Source organism: Trachypithecus francoisi, unplaced genomic scaffold (genome assembly GCF_009764315.1).
Source record: "Trachypithecus francoisi isolate TF-2019V2 unplaced genomic scaffold, Tfra_2.0 Lachesis_group1, whole genome shotgun sequence".
NCBI lineage: Eukaryota > Metazoa > Chordata > Mammalia > Primates > Cercopithecidae > Trachypithecus > Trachypithecus francoisi.
The window spans coordinates 39,580,195-39,598,599 of NW_022681454.1; the positions used below are offsets into that span (position 1 = coordinate 39,580,195).

The following is an 18,405-nucleotide window of genomic DNA, read 5'->3' on the forward strand; positions in this document are numbered from 1 at the left end:
GTCCCGCATGCTGGAGTACAGTGGTGCCATCTGGACTCATATAACCTTTGCCTACCAGGTTCAAGCGATTCCTGCCTCAGCCCCTCAAGTAACTGGGATTACAAGCATGTGCCACCACATCTGGCTAATTTTTGTAATTTTAGCAGAGTCTGCGTTTCGCCATGTTGCCCAGGCTAGTCTCAAACTCCTGGCCTCAAGTGATCTGCCTGCCTCGGCCTTCCTAAGTGCTGGGATTACAGGAGTGAGCCACTGCACCCAGCCTAAATTAACTTTTATTGTAGACATCTAGGGAAGTACTATTTATGTACCAAACTTGGGAAAATTGAGAGAACAGTCACTAATCTTTTCTATTCTGTGGTTCAAATCAGGAACCGGTTGAAAAAGGCTGGTTTAGAGTAATTGGCCAGTTGTTGTGGCTCACACGTATAATCCCAGCACTTTCAGAGGCTGAGGTGGGAGGATTGCTTGAGCTCAGGAGTTCGAGACCAGCCTGGGTAACATCGTGAAACCCTGTCTCTACAAAAAAAAATTGTTTTTAATTAGCTGGGCGTGTTGGCATGTGCCTGTGGTCCCAGCTACTCAGGAGGCTGAGGTATGAGAATCACCTGAGCCAAAGAGGTCAAGGCTACAGTGAACTGTGATTGTGCTCTACTGCACTTTAGCCTAGGCGGTGTGAGGCCCTATCAAAAAAGAAAAAAAAAAGATCGAATTTGCATGGTAAAAATGGTCATTCTCTTTACATGCAACATTTTTAATATGTCCACATTGTATTTATACATACCTCTATTAATTGGTGAAGCAACTTTTTTTTTTTTTTTTTTTTTTTTTAGATGAAGTCTCGCTCTGTCGCCCAGGCTAGAGTGCAATGGCGTGATTTTGGTTCACTGCAACCTCTGCCTCGCGAGCTCAAGCAATTCTCCTGCCTCAGCCACCTGAGTAGCTGGGATTATAGGTACATGCCACCGTGCCTAGCTAATTTTTGCATTTTTTGTAGAGATGAGGTTTCACCATGTTGGCCAGGCTGATCTCGAACTCTTGACCTCAGATGACTGCCCGCCCCGGCCTCCCAAAGTTTTGGGATTACAGGCATGAGCCACTGAGCCTGGCCAGTGAAACAACTTTTTAACAGAAATGCCAAGAATTACTACTAGACAAGTAGATACTATTTTTTAGACAAATATTAGCTTTATAAAGATACTTTCCTTATAAATACATTTAGAATCATAAGGGATGTAGTTTAAGCCAAAAATGTTGTCCTATTTTTTTTTTTTTTTTTTTTTTTTTTTGAGACGGAGTCTCGCTCTGTCGCCCAGGCTGGAGTGCAGTGGCCGGCTCTCAGCTCACTGCAAGCTCCGCCTCCCGGGTTCACGCTATTCTCCTGCCTCAGCCTCCCGAGTAGCTGGGACTACAGGCACCCGCCTCGTCGCCCGGCTAGTTTTTTGTATATTTTAGTAGAGACGGGGTTTCACCGTGTTTGCCAGGATGGTCTCGATCTCCTGACCTCGTGATCCGCCCGTCTCGGCCTCCCAAAGTGCTGGGATTACAGGCTTGAGCCACCGCGCCCGGCCAATGTTGTCCTATTTCAAAATGTTATGGAATGATTTCATATTTTCTTGAAAATATGGCCAAGCACGGTGGCTCAAGCCTGTAATCCAATCACTTTGGGAGGCCGAGGCGGGCGGATCACGAGGTCAGGAGATCAAGACCATCCTGTCTCTCACGGTGAAACTCTGTTCTACTAAAACTACAAAAAATTAGCTGGACGTGGTTGCATGTGCCTCTAGTCCCAGCTACTTGGAGGCTGAGGCAGGAGAATTGCTTGAACCAGGGAGGCAGAGGTTCCGGTGAGCCGAGATCGCACCACTGCACTCCACCCTCAGCAACAGAGTGAGACTCCATCTCAAGAAAAAAAAAAGAAAGAAAAAATGTATTTGCTTCATAGTATCTTGTTTTTAGAGTGCCATTGAAAGAAAGTCTCACAAGCTATTGGTACTAATGATTTATCACTTTAACTTTGTGTTTAGAGAAATGGATAGAAAATGAGTGAATAAAACTAACAAGAAGGATCTTGGCAACAAGAAAAACAAGGACAGTTCAGAATTTGAGTTGTCTTAAGAAATAGAAAAACTGGCCGGGCGCGGTGGCTCAAGCCTGTAATCCCAGCACTTTGGGAGGCCGAGACGGGCGGATCACGAGGTCAGGAGATCGAGACCATCCTGGCTAACACGGTGAAACCCCGTCTCTACTAAAAATACAAAAACTAGCCGGGCGAGGTGGCGGGCGCCTGTAGTCCCAGCTACTCAGGAGGCTGAGGCAGGAGAATGGCGTAAACCCGGGAGGCAGAGCTTGCAGTGAGCTGAGATCCGGCCACTGTACTCCAGTCCAGGCGACAGAGCGAGACTCCGCCTCAAAAAAAAAAAAAAAAAAAAAAAAAGAAATAGAAAAAACTGGCGGGCACGGTGGCTCAAGCCTGTAATCCCAGCACTTTGGGAGGCCGAGACGGGCGGATCACGAGGTCAGGAGATCAAGACCATCCTGGCTAACATGGTGAAACCCCATCTCTACTAAAAAATACAAAAAAACTAGCCGGGTGAGGTGGCGGGCGCCTGTAGTCCCAGCTACTCGGGAGGCTGAGGCAGGAGAATGGCGTAAAACCCGGGAGGCGGAGCTTGCAGTGAGCTGAGATCCGGCCACTGCACTCCAGCCCGGGAGACAGAGCAAGACTCCGTCTCAAAAAAAAAAAAAAAAAAAAAAGAAATAGAAAAACTGGCTGAGTGTAGTAACTCACATCTGTAATCCGTGACCTTTGGGAGGCCAAGGTGGACTGATCACCTGAGCTCAGAAGTTCAATACCAGCCTAGGCAACATGGCAAAACCCTGTCTTTACGAAAAAAGGAAAAAACAAACAAACAAAAAAATGCTGGGTGTGGTGGTATGTGCCTGGAGTTCCAGCTACTCGGGAGGCTGAGGCAGGAGAATTGCTTGAACCCAGGAGGCAGAGGTCGCAGTGAGACAAGATAGTGCCACTGCCCACTCCAGCCTGAGCGGCAGAGTGAGACCCTGTCTCAGAAAAAAAAGAAAAAAGAAATAGGCAAATTGTAAAGTAAGGAAGAAAATAAATGATAGGCACATACATAATTATAAATGTCTGTGACTTAACTGAATAATTAAGATAAAGATCTAAGTAACTTTTAGCTCCACAATTTTTTAATTTTTGTTAAGAAAGTACTTAATTGCTTTTGCCTGCAGAGCCCTCTTAATTGGGATATTTTCATCTTTTGAATTTTAGGGCAGCTGCAATGACTCTTCGCACGGTATTATTGTCATTGCAAGCACTATTGGCAGCTGCAGAACCAGATGATCCACAGGATGCTGTAGTAGCAAATCAGGTAAGATGGCTGCTTTTGAAAGACTTCCTTACATTATGTATGAGTCTTTAACCGCTTTAATGTTTTGCACATTAACACATGAGCATACTCTATTGAAACTAAATTTTGAAATGGTTTTCTTTCTTGTAGGATTATTTTGTCAGGTGTAATAGTGAAAACTTAATAGACTTTTAACATCTAGTTTAATTGGATATAGATGCTATTTTCCTAACATGAGTATTTTCAAACACATAAAGTCAAAAGAATTACACAGTGAACACCCATATTCCCACCATCTAGATTCTAGGATTAATGCTGGTGTATGTATCCATCTTTTTATCCTTCCATTCAGGAAGGATGATCCCTCCTGCTAATAATTTTAATCACCTCCTATCATGGCACTGACGTGGCATGGCACAGTTTCCAATGACCTGGTCATTTGTTGAATGGAATAAATATTTTTCATTTCACTTTCTGGCTACAGTGGCTGAGTTTAATAATTACATCAGAGGCCGGGCACGGTGGCTCACGCCTGTAATCCCAGCACTTTGGGAGGCCGAGGCGGGCGGATCACAAGGTCAGGAGATCGAGACCACGGTAAAACCCCGTCTCTACTAAAAATACAAAAGATTAGCAGGGCGCGGTGGCGGGCGCCTGTAGTCCCACCTACCCAGGAGGCTGAGGCAGGAGAATGGCTTGAACCCAGGAGGTGGAGCTTGCATTGAGCCGAGAACGCGCCACTGCACTCCAGCCTGGTGGACAGAGCGAGACTCCGTCTCAAAAAAAAAAAATAAATAATTACATCAGAGACTGGACCTAAGTTATTAGTACCTGACCCGTTAAGAAACAGTTTGCTGGCCGGGTGCGGTGGCTCATGCCTGTAATCCCAGCACTCTAGGAGGCCGAGGTGGGTGGATCACTTGAGGTCAGGAGTTCCAGACCAGTCTGACCAATGTGGTGAAACCCTATCTCTACTAAAAACACAAAACTAGCCCAGCGTGGTGGGACGCACCTGTAGTCCCAGCTACCTGAGAGGCTGAAGTGGGAGAATCGCTTGAACCTGGGAGGCAGAGGTTGCAATGAGCTGAGATCACGCCATTGCACTCCAACCCGGGTGACAGAACGGAACCCTTTCTCAAAAAAAAAAAAGTTTGCCAACACCTGCTCTAAGCAATTGGAATATAATGAACATTCTTTTTTTTTTTTAACCTTAGTTTTTCTTCTCTTGACTTCTAAGATATTACCCACTTTTCTTCCTTACTTCATAGCTGTTCTTTGTTAGTTCCCACAATTATTTCCCTTCCTACTCGTCTTTCTTAAATGTAGTTCCTCAGTTCTGACCTTGTTACCTTTACTTTCTGTACACATTCACACTTGGATGATCATATCTATACTGATGTTACCACCCATACATTGATGAAATGTGTAGGCTTGCCCTCTCTCCTAGGCTTGCCCTCTCTCGCAAGAGCCTGGTGTTTAACTAAATTGATAGGTGATGGTATCATAGAATGATAGGTTCGCAGGATTTATGATATTGCGTTCAGTTTTGGCAGTGTTACACTCAGGTATCTAAGGAACATTCGTATGGTTAACCACCCAAGTCGCAGCCTTTGGAGTTTTTCTCTGTCTCCTTTGTTCCTGTTGATAACCATTCCCTGTATCATTCTGTCACTATATTTACGTAATTACTCTGATTGCCGTAGGTCACTTTTTAAAAATTCTTTTCAACTGCTCTGATAGATCTTTTCTCAACCTCTTTCTTCCTTTCTCCGTTTTCTACGTTGCTATCAGGTAGCTTTATAAAGTGCAAATCTTCACTAACAAAAACTTGTTAGTAGCTCTACTGTCACCTACTTGAGTCCAAATTCTTTAGTTCGTAGAGTTTTTCCATGATCTGAACTCTCTGCAAACCTAGCTTTATTTCCTAAATTCTTTTCTTCAAACTCATGCTTTTTCAAGCATTGCATTCGTTTTTACATATTGTATCCAATCTGCCATATTTCCTCTGCCTGAGGAAACTTCCTCTTGGCAAACTTCTTTAACCTGTAAGATTTTAATTTGTGTGTTATCTTCTTTTCCCTTGAAGATCTGTTTACTCCTTACTTTATGTATATATCCTTGTCAGTATATTCTGTTATTTGCCTCAGAGTACTTCCAATTCGGATTTCCCATGTTTTATATATGTGCTATTTATTCATATTTGGTTGTTAAAAGCATGGCTTATATTCTAGCTTTTGCTTTCCTGTTGAACTCTAAGCCTTATAGGCTGAGGTTAGACTCAAGGGTTTCTTTTAGCTCCTAAGATAGTTCAATAATTTGACTTACTTTCTTGTGATGAATCAGTGGTAGAAAGTAGATTTATCATTTTAATATGTAATAGATTTAAATATATAAAGTACTTTAAAAAGAAAAATAAAAGTGAATTGAATCGTTAGTAATTTATACTTTGCTTTACTAAGTGGTGGTTCCAAAGTATTTGATAAATTTACCTCTTCCCAATGCATATGGGAAGTCTTTTAATGAAATTACTCTTATTGTGAGTTTATGATCATCTCAAGTTATGTAATAAGTTAGATCTTTGCATGTGAGGTTTCCATAAATCACTGTACACTAATGCAGCTGTAAGAAAACAGAAGAATCTAGTTGTATTCTAGTCTGGGCTGTGGGTAATACAAAAGCTGGTCACATTGTAAAAAATTATTCTAGGCCGGGCGCGGTGGCTCAAGCCTGTAATCCCAGCACTTTGGGAGGCCGAGACAGGCGGATCACGAGGTCAGGAGATCGAGACCATCCTGGCTAATACGGTGAAACCCTGTCTCTACTTAAAAATACAAAAAACTAGCCGGGCGACGAGGCGGGTGCCTGTAGTCCCAGCTACTCGGGAGGCTGAGGCAGGAGAATGGTGTGAACCCGGGAGGCGGAGCTTGCAGTGAGCTGAGATCCGGCCACTGCACTCCAGCCTGGGTGGCAGAGCAAGACTCCGTCTCAAAAAAAAAAAAAAAAAAAAAAAATTATTCTAATGTCGGCCGGGCGCGGTGGCTCAAGCCTGTAATCCCAGCACTTTGGGAGGCCGAGACGGGTGGATCATGAGGTCAGGAGATCAAGACCATCCTGGCTAACATGGTGAAACCCCGTCTCTACTAAAAAATACAAAAAACTAGCCTGGCGAGGTGGCGGGCACCTGTAGTCCCAGCTACTCAGGAGGCTGAGGCAGGAGAATGGCGTAAACCCGGGGGACGGAGCTTGCAGTGAGCTGAGATCATGCCACTGCACTCCAGCCTGGGCGACAGAGCGAGACTCCGTCTCAAAAAAAAAAAATGATTCTAATGTCCACATATTTTGATAAGCTAGTAATCTGTGTTCAGTTGTATAATGTTTGCTGCTCTACAGTATTTGGAACATCTCTTAATACCTCACTTAATCTAATTTTAGTCTTTTGCTAGTTATATCTATTGAATTTGGAGATTAAAGTAGATTAATGTTACTTGTCTTTATTATTGTCAACACACTGTGAGTCAAAGCTTCAGGTTAAGTGGTCTTTTCTTGAGTGACATAGGTTGTCTATAATGCAAAGTGAATCACATTTTAAATGTAGATTTGTTTTATTTGGAAAAAGTAGGGTTGTAGGCAATTAAGAGCTGAAATACCATATCAAATATTATAACTGTAATGTCATGTCAATCAATTTTTTCCCCCCCATATAGTACAAACAAAATCCCGAAATGTTCAAACAGACAGCTCGACTTTGGGCACATGTGTATGCTGGAGCACCAGTTTCTAGTCCAGAATACACCAAAAAAATAGAAAACCTATGTGCTATGGGCTTTGATAGGGTAAGTACATAAGGGCATGTTGATTTTGATATGTTGATTGATTTTAAATTATTGCAAATTCTTGACTGACAAAAGTGGTTTAGAAAATTAAGAGAAATTCGCAGCCTGAGCAACATGGCGAAACCCATCTCTACAAAAATTAGCTGGACGTGGTGGTGAGTGCCCGTAATCCCAGCTACTCTGAAGGCTGAGGTGAGAGAATCCCTTGGGCCCAGGAGGTCAGGAGGTCCAGGCTGCAGTGAGCGATAGTCATGCCACTGCACTCCAGCCTCGGTGATAGAGCAAGACCCTGTCTCAAAAAAAAAAAAAAAAAAAGGAAAATAAGAGAAAATCTAGTTTTGGTAAACATACTTTCTGTTTTCGAAATCAGTGATTTTTTTTATTTTTACTGATTACTGTCATTGATTTTAGAAGCTTTTCATGCACTGCAAATGTAAATCAACTTCAGAAAAGAAACAAGGTGTTAATTCCCAATATAAAGAGTGAATGATTCAGTATTGTTTAAGTGTTTCCTTGAGATTTAATTTCTTGTCCCCTTTTCTTCTCTACAGAATGCAGTAATAGTGGCCTTGTCTTCAAAATCATGGGATGTAGAGACTGCAACAGAATTGCTTCTGAGTAACTGAGGCATAGAGAGCTGCTGATATAGTCAAGCTTGCCTCTTCTTGAGGAGCACCAACATCTGTTATTTTTAGGATTCTGCATAGATTTCTTTTAAACTGGCATTCTTGCCTAATGATGTTATCTAGGCACCATTGGAGACTGAAAAAAAAAAAATCCCTGCTCTGTAAATAAAGCTAATTAAACGTCTGTGTAAATTTAAAAAGGGGAAATACTTTAATTTTTTTTTCTTAATAGTGTAAAAATTCCTTGAGCTAAGATAAAACCATGGAAGAAACATGCTACTTTAGTGTTTAGCAGTGTACCAAGACTAGCAAGAGTTTGCTTCAGGATTTTGTTGAATAATTAAGATAATACTTTGAGTGTGTCAGGGCCATTCAAATTGTTGGTGTTGCATCACAGCTACCTTAACTGTTTTTAACATGGATCCTCTGTGCCTGTGAATTTACTTGCATGCTTGTACTTGACTTCTTAGGATGGGTAGCTGAAAAGACCACCATTTTAAGCATTTGAGAATTCTTAAATATGAAATTTATTCAGAATTGAAGATGGTGACGTATTCAGAGCCTTTTTGTCCTTGTCAACAGACTGGGACATAGTGTCTGTTTCCCCCCTTCCCACCCCATTCCCCACCCCCACCTTGCCACACACAGCTAATATTCTAATTGTAAATTTCTCTGTATTTGGTGGGGAAATGTGCTGAAGGACAGTATGTATCCCTTGCTTCGTTTTTAGGTCAGTAGGTTTGGAATGTTTTGTCCCAGTTCTTCAAACACTCTTAAATTTTTCCTAAGTAATGTAAAAATGGAACTGCCAATTTTATTTCTCCTGCAAAAATAGTAAATACTTGGTGTTACATTATTCCCAGGTTTAATGAAAGAACCCAACTTAGTTTTTCAGTGAATTTGACACCTGTTTTTTAAACGATGAAATTTTTCTTTGAGAACTGGCAAGGATGCAGTCAGCTGTTTCCAGTAGTTTTTAGCCTGATTTTGGGGTCTATAGCGATTGCTTTATTGGATACTTCAAGTCATTCTTGCTTGCACTTCCCCTATTGACACATGAAAGCTGTGTTGGTGTTTTATTGTACATACTTCAGATGCACATAGGAATAGAAGTGTGTTATAAATCTAGCTTTCTTTATGATGTTTCTGATAATATGAGAATTGAAAACTTTACCTTCTCTTGTACATAGTCAGACTATTTGTATTAAATTTTCATTTCATTCTAAGTTCAAAAGTTTGAAAATTATTAGTTTTGCAAGATCAAACACTAATGTGACCATTTTATGAAGGTTGAAGTGGATTTATGCAGGCAGTTCTATATATAGAAATACAATTCTTTTTAAATTTTTAGGACCAATACAAAATAACAAAAATGTAATGGAATCAGACTGAATTAAAGTAAGGCTGTATATTGAAAGTCATATTATAAAAGGTTTGCTTTCTTTAAGTGTTATTTATCTTAAATTATAATCATTAAGTGTTTGGAAGATAATTTTTGAATCATAACGTCAGCATAACTTCATTTGACTTCTCAATAATCTTGATACTAGAAGCAATAAAAGAACCATTATTAAATATATTATAATGTTAAAGATGTGAAGGTTCTTCCAAAAATTTGTAAGGCTTTCTTAATTAACAGTAAACTCTTATAGTTGATATTATTGCATACTAAACACAAGTTGCTGTTTTTTCCCCATATGTTTGCTTAAGCATGTCTTTATACAACCACCTCTTTTTATTGTTGTAGTTTATTTTCTAAAGATGCCAAAGGAAACAAGATTTTTCTTTATTTATTTTAAATACCTGAAACCTTGTACTTTATATTTTGAAGTAAGGTGGGATTGTGTGAGAATGTGGATGGTTTTTCTCCATTATTGGTTAGAATTACTTTTTTTAAGTGGAGGGCAACTTGGTAGTATTCATAGAATTTGGGTTTAAAAATATCAGACACATCTACCCAGTTTATTTTTTGCCTGTATTATCAGGGTATATTTAATTGTCCTGTGGTTAGACAAAGGTGAGAGAGCTCAGAGGTTTCTAAAGGTCAGGCATTACATACATACGTACATGCTCTTGGAGGCAGCTATATCCTGCTTTGATTTTTATGCACGTGAGCCCTATAGGGTTATATGCTCATCTGACTACACTTCAACATCCCCAGTGCCCAAGAAATTGGAAAGTACAACATTTGGTTTGAGACATCTTCATAAAAGATTCTTTATTATAAAAATTTACCTCATTTACATTTAATGTGATGATTTTTTTTTTCCTTTCTGGTATATTTCCCACTGTACTGTTTGCTTTTGTTATTCTCTTGTCTGTGGGTAGATTTAGTTACCCAAACATAGAAACTAAAGCAATTACTTTTTTCCTCTGTTGTTAAATATGTTTGGAAAAAAAGACACTAAAAGATCAGGCCTAGGGGAAAAGTACCCTGGTGGAAATTATTTTTGTAATTCTTAATATTTTTGAGTTGGCTCCGTTTGTCAGTTTTAAAAGTCTCAAAAATTATGTTTAAAAAAAAAAATCCAGTGAAATCCCATTTAGGGCAGGCTGATTTGTTAGAAGTCATTGATACTCCAGTAGGCTTTTGTTGTAATCAGGCCTGTTTCCTGAGTATGTGCCTCTTTTAAAAGAAGAAATAATTAGCTGTATAGTATTTCAGTACTGATGAATGAATGAATGAATGAATGGCAGTTAGTGGACCCAAATAAGTATTCAGTGGTATATAAATATTTGAGGGACTAGGTACTGAATTAGATGCTCTGAGTTGGCACCCCGAAATGTTTGGAATTAAAACTATGATTTACTTAACTTACATCCTTGTAACACGTTCAAGGATATATAAATGTTTGGATTTTGTATTTTGCTTTTGAAGAGAATAATCTATGAAATGAATGATTGTTTTTCATTTTTTAGAAGTTATACACATTTATGATTGTTGGTGGCACATAAAACTATGCAAAATAATTCTTTTTAAGTATCTGTAAGAAAGAATTGGCAGTTTAAACAGATTTTGCTTATTTATGCACTACAGAATGCAGCATACTGTATTACTGTTGAGGCTGCTTAATAAGTTTACCAATGTGAAAAGCAGATCTTGGGCATAAGTGTATGCCTGATTTGAGCTTTTAAAACTGTGCAGTAGGTGTATGGTAATGTTTTACAATCCTATGTAGCAAAATAGGAAATTATGAATTTTTGTTGTTGTTTTAAAGATTTAAGATGGATTGGGGTAGGGAACAGCTGGAGACAGGTATACCTTCTGGTATGTAGAGGGAAACAATGTTTAGATATGAAAAAGGAAGCCATCTGTTTACAGTTAACTTTATTTCATGGACTTCTACAAAATAATGTTGTATTAATCGCTTTTTCTAGTTCAAGGAATTTCAATTCCAGGGTACAAACCATTGATTTTAAAATTACGTTTCCATTCTTTTTAGTACCAGTTTAAAGTAAATGCTTACCATCAGCCAGTTGCTGTCACTGGGAAGAAGGCAACTTGAAGTATTTACTGATAAATAGCCTTTATTCCCAAGTGTGACTTTTCTTCAGTGTCTACATATTATGTCACACGTTCTATTTGCACTGCTGCAATATAGATCAAAGATCTTGTGGCATAGGGATAGGGGAGTGTTACTATATCTCCCTTGTCCCATTTGTTCTGTTACTGCTTCATTGGACTGATCTACCCTCATGAACTTGCAATCACCTAAATGGAGTCTTGAATGTGTCACCTTTTGCTTGGTTATTTCAACCATGCTGCTATATATAATCAGGTGTGGCACAGTTTGTCAGTTTGATTCTAGGTGTGAGTGGATAGAAATCATTACACTGTGCTGTTAACGATCCTTGTCTGCTTGCTGTTACCTACTTTTTACAGGCATCATAATAAAAGCTAGACTATTTCTTTGGGGGGAAAGAGACTTATTTAATGTAATTTAAAAAACTTTTCCAATAGAAAATGAAATATTATTGAAAATAATATCTATTTTTTAGCTTTCAGCAATTGATGGTGCTTTGTTGTGGTGTCTGCTGGAAGTCTACTGCCATTATAGGGAACCTTGCTTGTTAGCTTCTCTAGATCTCTATTCTAAACAATCTGTTAGTGATGATAAATTCTGTAGGAGGGTCTATTCTGAGCCGTTAACTTCCTGTAAGGGGAAAATGGGTGGGTCACCAGAAATACCATTGAAGCAGGGTGGGCTGTGGGTGGAGGGTTGGGGTATTTGTCTTGAGAATTAAAAACTACGAAACACTTTTGTACACAACTGATTTTTTAAAAAATAAACACATTTTTAAAGATGTTGAATTTTTCCCCCCTTATTGGGAATTCTTAAAAATAAATGCATGCATGTTTTCCCCTGAAAATGGTTTATATCTTATTTCTGGGTACTCATCTGTGGACAAGCAATTAAGTCTTACTCTAAGAATAAGAACTAGGCAGATATTTCTCCTTCACAAATTTCATAGTGATTGACATATAAATGCAGTAAGTTGTATCAGATCTTTGAATTTAAAAACATTGAAATTTAGTTCTAATTAAACTTACTAAAAGTAGAACATATTTGCTTAGGTTCTAATCCAAAATGTAGAGTAATTAAGAGTTAGTTAAGTAATACTTTGTATTCTATTTCCGTATATGCTTTCTGGAAATGTTGCATGGTGCTATCAAAAAGACTGAATTGTTTCAGCAAGTCCAGGGTTTAATCCCAGCTTTTACTCAAGAGCAGAGAACCTGGACTTTTCTGAGCCTCAGTTTCCTCATCTAGGTAGATATTTCCCCAGTACTTTGTAGCATGTTTGTGAAGTTCAAATTAAATGATTGATGTAGCTATAAAAATACTTAATATATTTGTATAGACGTTAATATAATTCTAACACTAAATTTTGGCTTAACTATGAAACGATTACTCTGTTCCTAATCTGAAACCACCAAGAGGATACCTTGTTTGAAAATTGTTCTTGTTTGGCAAAGTAGCTATTTTTTGTTATGTCTATTTCAAAGGTCCATTGATTGGTTATTATCTGTAGATTGCCCCTTCCTCCATAAATGCTGATAATTAGAAGACACTTTGTCAGGGTTTGTACAAATTATTTTACATGGCAAAACTGATTGTGTCTTTATGGTATTTGTAACCAACTAACAGCAGGCCTATAGGTTTCTTTGCCAGGAAATGGAATTCCTCCTGACCTGGAATACCAATGTAAAGTGTTCTTTTTGTGGAGCAAGACTGGGTCTTTAGGTACTAAAAATCTAGGATAGCAAAGAGAATTCAAGGCTGGGTATGGTGGCTCACACCTGTAATCTCAACACTTTGGGAGGCAGAGGCAGGTGGATCATCTGAGACAGCCTGGCCAACATGGTTAAATCTCATCCCTACTAAAAACATAAAAATTAGCTGGGCATGGTGGTGCATGCCTGTAATCCCAGCTGCTCTGGAAGCTGAGGCAGGAGAGTTGCTTGAACCCGGGAAGCAGAGGTTGCAGTGAGCCAAAATTGCACCACTGAACTCCAGCCTGGGCAACAGTGAGAATTTAAGGAGCTCTCATACCCTGGCAATAGTCAAATTTAAAGAGCATCAGACATTTGGTACTTGTTTTGATCATCAGTGAATTAGTTTTTTTTAGTGGATAATATGAAAGTTACTAAGGATAACTTAAGGTTATCAGATAAAGTCAAATGGCAAAATTTGCAAAATGACACTAATTCAGGATAATTGCTGAGGTGATTATTAGCTGGAGCATGGTTGATTTTCTTCACCGGTGTGGTGGCTCACGACTGTAATCCCAGCACTTTGGGAGGCTAAGGGGGGAGGATCACTTAAGTCCAAATAGGAGGCTGCAGTGAGCCATGATCCACCACTGCACATGAGAATGGGCAACAGAACAAGACCCTGCCTCCAGATAAAATTTAAAAAAAAAAAAAAAAATTATTCCTGGCCAGGTATGGCAACTCATGCCTGTAATCCCAGCACTTTGGGAGGCCGAGCTGGGTGGATCATAAGGTCAGGAGTTCGAGACCAGGTAAAACCATCTCTACTAAACATACAAAACAAAAATTAGCTGGGCATGGTGGCACGCGCCTATAATCCCAGCTACTCTGGAGGCTGAGGCAGGAGAATCGCTTGAATCCAGGAGGCGGAGGTTACAGTGAGCTGAGATTGCACCGTTGCATTTCAGCCTGGGCGACGGGGCAAGACACTTGTCTCAAAAAAAAAAAAAAAAAAAAGTATTAGGCCAGGCGCAATCGCTAACACCTGATCACGCCTGTAATCCCAACACTTTGGGAGGCTGGGGGATCACCTGAGGTCGGGAGTTTTACACCAGCCTGGCCAACATGATGAAACCCTGTCTCTACTAAAAATATAAAAATTAGCCAGGTATGGTAGCAGACGCCTGTAATCCCAGCTACCCGGGAGGCAGAGGCTGCAGTGAGCCGAGATCGCGCCATTGCACTCCAGCCTGGGCAAACAAGAGCGAAACTCCATCTCAAAAAAATACTGTTATTCCAAATAAACATTGCTTTTTAAAAGTCAGTAGTAAGAGTTCATAGTGAAAAAAACTGATTGTCTACGAAACTCGACTATTAGTACACAGAACAGTTTTTAAATAATGGATTTTTGTTTTTAGGTTACCTCCAGATCACTAAATAAAGTGCTTATTCCTGTTTCAGTAACTCATTTCTGTTCTGTCAGTTACACCTGGTTATCTCTTGACTCCATGTTTTTATCCCCAACTTTATCTTCACTCAGCAGTGGAGTTTAGGTTAAAGGAGGGCTGTCATATGCAGAAAAACCTTGAGAAAATCAGATGGTTTTGGGGGCAAGTATGTATAGTTAAGGGGCACCTACTCACTGAAGTAAAATTGCTTTGGACTGAGGGCAGAGGAAAGGAAAATGAGTAACTGCAACAAGGGGACTATGGTACCTAGATAAAGGTAGTAATTAAAAGATGAAGAGATTGGCCAGGTGCTGTGGCTCACACCTGTAATCCCAACACTTTGGGAGGCAAAGGCAGGTGGATCACTGAGGTCAGGAGTTCAAGACCAGCCTGGCCAACATGATGAAACCCCGTCTACTAAAAATAAAAATCAGGCCGGGCACAGTGGCTCATGCCTGCAATCTCAGCATTTTGAGAGGCTGAGGCGGACAGACCACCTGAGGTCAGGAATTCAAGACCAGCATGGCCAAAATGGTGAAACCCTGTCTCTACTAAAAATACAAAAATTAGATGAGTGTGGTGACGTGCGCCTGTAGTCTCAACTACTTGGAAAGTTGAGACAGGGAGAATTGCTTGAATCTGGGAGGCAGAGGTTGCAGTGAGCCAAGATCTGCCACTGTACTCCAGCGTGGGAGACAGAGTGAGACTCCATCTCAAAATAAAAATACAAAAATCAGGCCGGGCACAGTGGCTCGAGCCTGTAATCCCAGCACTTTGGGAGGCCGAGGCGGGCGGATCACAAGGTCAGGAGATCGAGACCATCCTGGCTAACATGGTGAAACCCCGTCTCTACTAAAAAATACAAAAAACTAGCCGGGCGAGGTGGCGGGCGCCTGTAGTCCCAGCTACACAGGAGGCTGAGGCAGGAGAATGGCGTGAACCCGGGAGGCGGAGCTTGCAGTGAGCTGAGATCGGCCACTGCACTCCAGCCTGGGCGACAGAGCGAGACTCCGTCTCAAAAAAAAAAAAAATTACAAAAATCAGCCAAGTGTGGTGGTGGGCATCTGTAGTCCCAGCTACTCTAGAGGCTGAGTCAGAATCGCTTGAACCCCAGGAGCAGAGGTTGCAGTGAGCCAAGATCATGCTACTGCACTCCAGCCTGGGCAACACAGTGAGAGTTCGAGACCAGCCTGGCCAACATAGTGAAACTCCATCTCTACTAAAAATACAAAGATTAGCCAGGCGTGGTGGTGGGCGTCTGTAGTCCCAGCTACTCAGGAGACTGAGGCAGGAGAAACGCTTGAGGCCGGGAGGTGGAGGTTGCAGTGCGCTGAGATCGCGCCACTGCACTCCAGCCTGGGTGACAGAGCAGGACTCCATCTCAAAAAAAAAAAAAAAAAAAAAAGATGGATAGGTGAGAGATTATAAAAAGAACAAAAAGGCAAGGTGTGGTAAAATCTAGGTTCCTATTGAGGGCAGAGTAGGAAGGATAAAAGTGCTTATGTAGGAAGATTCTGCGTAGAGAGTACAACTAAAAATCTTGGCCCCAAATGCTTTGTTAATCCTTTTAATTTGTTAAAAATCGTTAAAGGGCAGGCACGGTGGCTCATCCCAGCAATTTGGGAGCCCGAGGTGGGTGGATCACCTGAGGTCGGGAGTTCGAGACCAGCTTGGCCAGCATGGTGAAACCCTGTCTCTACTAAAAATACAAAACTTAGCCGGGCATGGTGGCAGGCGCTTGTAATCCCAGCTACTCGGGAAGCTGAGGCAGGAGAACTGCTTGACCCCAGGGAGGCAGAGGTTGCAGTGAGCCAAGATCACGCCATTGCACTCCAGCCTGGGCAACAGAGCGAGACTCCATCTCAAAAAAAAATTAAAAAATCGTTAAAGTCTAGTTGATTAAAATGTTGCCAGTACTGCTTTCTATCCCCCATTCAGTGCAGTAAAACTCTCTTGGGGCTCATGCCTGTAATCCCAGCACTTTGGAGGCCGAGGCGGGCGGATCACAAGGTCAGGAGATCGAGACCATCCTGGCTAACACGGTGAAACCCCGTCTCTACTAAAAATACAAAAAACTAGCCGGGCGAGGTGGCGGGCGCCTGTAGTCCCAGCTACACAGGAGGCTGAGGCAGGAGAATGGCGTGAACCCGGGAGGCGGAGCTTGCAGTGAGCTGAGATCCGGCCACTGCACTCCAGCCTGGGCGACAGAGCGAGACTCCGTCTCAAAAAAAAAAAAAAATACAAAAATCAGCCAAGTGTGGTGGTGGGCATCTGTAGTCCCAGCTACTCTAGAGGCTGAGTCAGAATCGCTTGAACCCCAGGAGCAGAGGTTGCAGTGAGCCAAGATCATGCTACTGCACTCCAGCCTGGGCAACACAGTGAGAGTTCGAGACCAGCCTGGCCAACATAGTGAAACTCCATCTCTACTAAAAATACAAAGATTAGCCAGGCGTGGTGGTGGGCGTCTGTAGTCCCAGCTACTCAGGAGACTGAGGCAGGAGAAACGCTTGAGGCCGGGAGGTGGAGGTTGCAGTGCGCTGAGATCGCGCCACTGCACTCCAGCCTGGGTGACAGAGCAGGACTCCATCTCAAAAAAAAAAAAAAAAAAAAAGATGGATAGGTGAGAGATTATAAAAAGAACAAAAAGGCAAGGTGTGGTAAAATCTAGGTTCCTATTGAGGGCAGAGTAGGAAGGATAAAAGTGCTTATGTAGGAAGATTCTGCGTAGAGAGTACAACTAAAAATCTTGGCCCCAAATGCTTTGTTAATCCTTTTAATTTGTTAAAAATCGTTAAAGGGCAGGCACGGTGGCTCATCCCAGCAATTTGGGAGCCCGAGGTGGGTGGATCACCTGAGGTCGGGAGTTCGAGACCAGCTTGGCCAGCATGGTGAAACCCTGTCTCTACTAAAAATACAAAACTTAGCCGGGCATGGTGGCAGGCGCTTGTAATCCCAGCTACTCGGGAAGCTGAGGCAGGAGAACTGCTTGACCCCAGGGAGGCAGAGGTTGCAGTGAGCCAAGATCACGCCATTGCACTCCAGCCTGGGCAACAGAGCGAGACTCCATCTCAAAAAAAAATTAAAAAATCGTTAAAGTCTAGTTGATTAAAATGTTGCCAGTACTGCTTTCTATCCCCCATTCAGTGCAGTAAAACTCTCTTGGGGCTCATGCCTGTAATCCCAGCACTTTGGGAGGCTGAGGCAGGTGGATTGCTTGAGCCCAGGAGTTTTTTTTTTTTTTTTTTTTTTTTTTTTTTTGAGACGGAGTCTCGCTCTGTCGCCCAGGCTGGAGTGCAGTGGCCGGATCTCAGCTCACTGCAAGCTCCGCCTCCCGGGTTCACGCCATTCTCCTGCCTCAGCCTCCCGAGTAGCTGGGACTACAGGCGCCCGCCACATCGCCCGGCTAATTTTTTGTATTTTTTTAGTAGAGACGGGGTTTCACCGTGTTAGCCAGGATGGTCTCGATCTCCTGACCTCGTGATCCACCCGTCTCGGCCTCCCAAAGTGCTGGGATTACAGGCTTGAGCCACCGCGCCCGGCGAGCCCAGGAGTTAAGACCAGCCTGGGCAACATGGTGAAATTCTGTCTCTACAAAAAAATTAGCCAAAAATTAGTCGTACAGGGTGATGGGTGCCTGCAGTCCCAGGTACTCAGGAGACTGAGATGGGAGGATCACCTGAGTGGGAGGATCACCTGAGCCCAGGAGGTCAAGGCTGCAATGAACTGTGATTGCATCACTACTCTCTCGCCTGGATAAAGTGCAAAGTAAGACCCTGTCTCCAGAAAAGATAACTCTTCACTGGGCCTTTTCTCTTTGGGAAGCTTTCTCTTTTTCGAAGGATAACTTATTGTACTCTTTACTACTTTCCATTGTCTTATTTCAGGTTTGTTGTGTTTTTTTTCCTTCATCTAGAT

General features: G+C 41.7%; 1 protein-coding gene across 5 annotated transcripts in view; it reads left to right on the forward strand.

The window, feature by feature from the left end:
- Nucleotides 1-12,139, forward strand: part of UBE2K (ubiquitin conjugating enzyme E2 K) — an 89,005-nt gene extending 76,866 nt beyond the window's left edge. For all 5 annotated transcript variants that reach the window (XM_033214023.1, XM_033214024.1, XM_033214027.1 and 2 more), the window contains 3 exons: nucleotides 3,290-3,389; nucleotides 7,073-7,201; nucleotides 7,753-12,139. In XM_033214023.1, coding sequence (XP_033069914.1) covers nucleotides 3,290-3,389; nucleotides 7,073-7,201; nucleotides 7,753-7,827 — 304 coding nt within the window. In that variant the 3' untranslated portion in view covers nucleotides 7,828-12,139. The remainder of the gene's footprint in view (nucleotides 1-3,289; nucleotides 3,390-7,072; nucleotides 7,202-7,752) is intronic.
- Nucleotides 12,140-18,405: the final 6,266 nt, after the last annotated feature.